Genomic DNA, 5,000 nt, shown 5'->3' on the forward strand with positions numbered 1-5,000 from the left:
AAACACACAAGCACATACACACACTCACACACACATAAACACACACATAAACACAAACATGCCACAGAATGAGTGAAATAAGTGTAAAACCACTCAGTAAACCTGGAACTCAGAATACTGCCTCATATTAGAGTCAGCACTGAAACAGGAAGTGAGACGTAACAGAGTGAGGATCAGGAGACACTCAATTTTCCTCAAAATGTCAGGCATTGATGGCCTTTTTCAGCTTAGCTCACCTGCTTCATCTCATCAAACTCTTCTTCAGTTTGAGTGCTCTACAGAGAGCAGATCTTCAGTGCACTTTACTCTCAACTCATAATGATCATGTCCTACTTCCTGTGAAGGCCACGCCCTCTACACTGAGGTTCTACACGGTGAAGGGAAGGAAAATAGCAGCGCTTTGTCGTGCACTTCGACATTCACCTTTCAGAGCCGAGCGTTCTGCTGATAAAGACGTGATCAGAAAGCCCTTCACACTGCTCCACAGCTCCACAGTCACTCGACTGGAACCTCGCTGCACAACATCATACTCAAGTCACGAAATCCACATTCTATTAATATGCAAATTAGAAATAATTCCACACTGCTGTTCAATCACCTGGATTTGCCTTCTGAGTCTTACAATTAAGCCTTAACTGAGTAAGGTGTCAGGAATGTCTGGGACTATTCCCTGCCTGGACACTAGGGGGACTCTGGTTTCCATGTTCCTAGTGTTTGTAGCCTTTTCCCTAATAAATCCCCTTTTTAATGTTATCACTGCATCTGAGTCTGGATTTTATCATTGGCGACTCTGACAGAAGGAGCTTTATTCTTCTCACATCACACCAACTATTCACAGCATTTACATTATCAAAAGTAAACTAAAAAGAAACCTTTAAAACATTTTAGTTTATACGTCATGACTCTAGAATCTATACACTTTTCATTTTCTTATTGATAAATATTGCAAAAATATTGGACTTTTCCATGAGAGTCGAATTTTTAGAGATGCTGTCAGGATCCAGAACGGACTTTGTGTCACGTGCGTTTGTTTATGTTCTGTGTCACATGTCTGCCCCGCCCTTGTCTCTTCCTCCTCGCCTCTGCACACCTGTTCCTCATGTATTGATTGTCTTGTGTATTTAATCCTTGTTGTTGTTGTATTTGTCACGTTCTTGTCCCTGTTTTGTATTTTTATTTATTAAATATGTTTATTCTTACGCTGGTCTGTTTTTACTCCGCATCGCTGACAGATGCACCTGTATAATGATGATATAACTATTAAATAAAGTCTCTTTATACAAATAGGTTTTCTCCATATCAGTACTGTGTCGTCTCGAGTTCTCACAAAGAACAATGTCACACTTTTGATCATTTATAGTTATCTCTGTATCGGTCTCTACCAGGTAATGATGAGAACTGATGTCTTCCTCTGAAAATACATTCTGAAGCTTGTGATGGTGTACAGGAAGTTTTACTAATAAACAGATTTAAAATGACCAAAACTGAAACATGACAAAATGGAGTCTAACACTAGACTGGTGTGTGAAGGGGGAAAAAAAACACTTCCAGGTTTTGAATGCTAAAATTTCTTTTCTATTTGGTACAAAGACGTATTTCTGTGAAATGTCCTGCACCCTGTAATAGTGCGTGTCAGACAGCAGTACTGTAAGTGTGTGAAAAGCACAAATATGTCTCGCTGATACGGCACTAAAGGTCCGGTCCATTAGAGTGACGTCCACACCGAGTACACGGCACAAAAACAACTTTCAGATTTTCTCCTTGAGACGGTAAATGACATTTAAACTAAAAAGCTGCTTTTATGAGAGGCAGAACCTTGAAAATAAAAAGAAAACACACATCAGTGAAAAAGAGGCTTTCATGTAACTCAAGACACATAGTGAGTGTATCGAGGGATTCAAACACTCTCTGCTTCTAACCACAAAACCTCAAGACTAAAAAAGGAGCAGGGAATGGAAGAGAAGTTGTACAAAAGAAAAATAAATAAATAAATAAATAAATAAATAAATAAATAAATAAAAGGCTTTGATGGGATGAGATGAACCTGAGAGAAAAGCTCTTATTGTTAATATGCTAATCACGACAGGTCCTTTGCAGTCTCTCCACCTTTTCATTAACGCCTTTTAACCTCTGCCAAACAAGCTCCGGTCATCTACATACGAATGAAAGGTGTCTCATTCCTGAAAACCTGAGATTTAATGGACAGCAGGGAAGAGAAATGTGAGAATGTTAATGTGTGTGGTTACGGTCTGCTGAATGAGACGAGCTCCGGATGGAGGGTGGAAGATGGATGGAACGATAGAAACCGATGCCTTCTTTATAATGTTAAAGTGGCGATAGAAAAGAAAAACAACTCTATAAATGAGCAGGAAAAAAGTCTGAATAGTTTAATACATGAGAGAAAGAGACATGAGGATTCGGACAAAAGAGCATCGTTTTTAAGGAGAGTGTCCATCATCTCCCTCATTGTCCTCTCTCACTCACACACACACACACACACACACACACACACACACACACACACACACACACACACACACACACACACACACACACACACACACAACACACTCATGTGAAATCAATTTAGGGCTGATTATTTTTCTCTCTGCTTTTCTCAGGCTTAGTCATGGTTCACACTCCATTCCAATCAGTTCCTAACAAGTGCCCTAGATAGGCAGTAGTGCACGTCTGAGGTTACAGTTTGGTCCCATTCATCACACAGCTGTTCACTGCACCACAATCATCTGCTAATGGAAGTGAATCATTTATCAAGTGGTTTCTGAATACAAGTTAATTACCAGAGGTTTCATTTTGATTCTAAATGAATCAGTTGAGGAATTATTCACAACTATAAATGATTCACTCGAGAAATCTACTACAAATCTAAATAGAATATTTACACTAACGGGTTGTTAACGAATAGGTGCTGCATATACAGTATAACTTAGGGAATCGTTTCTAAATGCAAGCGATTCACTCAAGGAGTCATTTAGAAATCGATCAGTTTATTCAAATTAATCAGTAAAGAACTCTTTTATGAATGAAAGCAAATGACTCAAGTGATTAATGCAAGTGAATCACTCAAGATGATCATGAACGTAATTGAATCATAAGGTCAATTGTTTATGTGTGTACTGTAATCACTTCTGGGGTCTGAATGTAGACTAATCACTTGTAAAGTTCTTTATCAGTATAATCTAATCACTTTGTGCATGAATGTAAACTAATTTCATAAGGAACATTTCTGAATCCCAGGGAATCGATTAGGGAGTTTTTTATAAATGTATGATCATAGAGTTATTTACAAAAGAGAATGTGATTATTGTGAAAGTTGAACTAACTACATGACAGTTTATGTAGTGAATGACTGCTAGTTATCTGCCTGGATCTGGTATGGAGTGATGAACACTACCTGAGACATCTGTCCAGGACAGACACTGAAAATCCTCAACATGATGTTTAACAAGGACCAAAGAAAAAGGGAGACATCTTCAAAAGAGGTGGAGCCTAAATCAGCGGATCATAATGAAACATAACTACAAACAGGAAGAAAGACAGACAGACAGACAGACAGACAGACAGGCAGACAGACAGACAGACAGACAGACAGGCAGACAGACAGACAGACAGGCAGACAGACAGGCAGACAGACAGACAGACAGACAGGCAGACAGACAGACAGACAGGCAGGCAGACAGACAGGCAGACAGACAGACAGACAGACAGACAGACAGACAGACAGGCAGACAGACTCACTGGCAGAAGGGTAGAGATGTCTCAGAGTCGAGATGACAGGTTCCTCCATTAGAGCAATAACCATCACACACATGACAACTGGACGCAATCTTCCCACTAGAGCAGCTGCAGACACACACACACACACACACACACACACACACACACACACACACACACACACACACACACACACACACACTCTATCATCATGAACACAAAACATAATGAAATACAATATAGCATGTAGTGTAATGTTAATGAGTGCATAGTGTTAGTGTTAATCCCACTGACAGACTGTGTTAATACTGTGTGTTTGTGTGTGAGACAAAATGAACATTGTATTAAATCACAACAAATTCACTTTAGATTTCGTTCTGCAGCAAATAAAATAATGAACTGGATAAACTGTCTCTCTCTGTATCTCTCTCTGTGTCTCTCTCTTTCTCTCCAACTGTCTCTTTCTCTCTTACTCTCTCTCTCACACACACACACACAAAGAACACACACACACACACATACATAACTACACACACAGAACACACACACGCACACACAGACAGACGCATGCACACACCACACACAACTACAAACACACACAGACGCACAAACACACAGTCGCGCACACACACTCTCACAGATGCACACACACACACACACCCCCACACATTCACTCACACACACACAGACACACACACACAGACACACGCGTGCACACACACAGTCGCACACACACACACACACACACACACACACACTCTCACAGACACACACACAGACTCACACACTCACTCACTCACACACTCACACACTCACTCACACACTCACACACCCACACACACTCTCACTCACACACACACTCACTTGCAGAAGACATCTCCAGTGGCGTTGTGTATGAAACATGGCGCGTCTCTGCAGTGGACACAGCGGTCTGTCTCACACCTCACACCCTCATAGCGCTCTGGACACACACACTCCACACGACCCGCACTCAACACAGAGCATGTCTTCCAGTTCACACAGTAATGCTGACAGATATCTGACACACACACACACACACACACACACACACACACACACACACACACACACACACATTACAATATTATAGAGTGTATTATATTTGTAATAACTGAGTCATGCAGTCAGTAATAAACATGTATTAGCATTAATTATGTTTAATAGTGTGCAGTAAATACATATGTATTATAAGTTACATGTTATTAAATGTACAGTGAATGTAATACATGAGCATTATAATG

General features: G+C 40.3%; 1 protein-coding gene across 3 annotated transcripts in view; it reads right to left on the reverse strand.

The window, feature by feature from the left end:
• Window positions 1-5,000, reverse strand: part of LOC113649228 (low-density lipoprotein receptor-related protein 1B-like) — a 176,857-nt gene that overhangs the window by 5,091 nt on the left and 166,766 nt on the right. For all 3 annotated transcript variants that reach the window (XM_047820298.1, XM_047820295.1, XM_047820293.1), the window contains 2 exons: window positions 4,603-4,777; window positions 3,760-3,864 (listed from right to left, as the gene is read on the reverse strand). In XM_047820298.1, the coding sequence (XP_047676254.1) occupies window positions 3,760-3,864; window positions 4,603-4,777 (280 nt within the window). The remainder of the gene's footprint in view (window positions 1-3,759; window positions 3,865-4,602; window positions 4,778-5,000) is intronic.

Source organism: Tachysurus fulvidraco, chromosome 1 (genome assembly GCF_022655615.1).
Source record: "Tachysurus fulvidraco isolate hzauxx_2018 chromosome 1, HZAU_PFXX_2.0, whole genome shotgun sequence".
NCBI classification, from domain to species: Eukaryota; Metazoa; Chordata; class Actinopteri; order Siluriformes; family Bagridae; genus Tachysurus; species Tachysurus fulvidraco.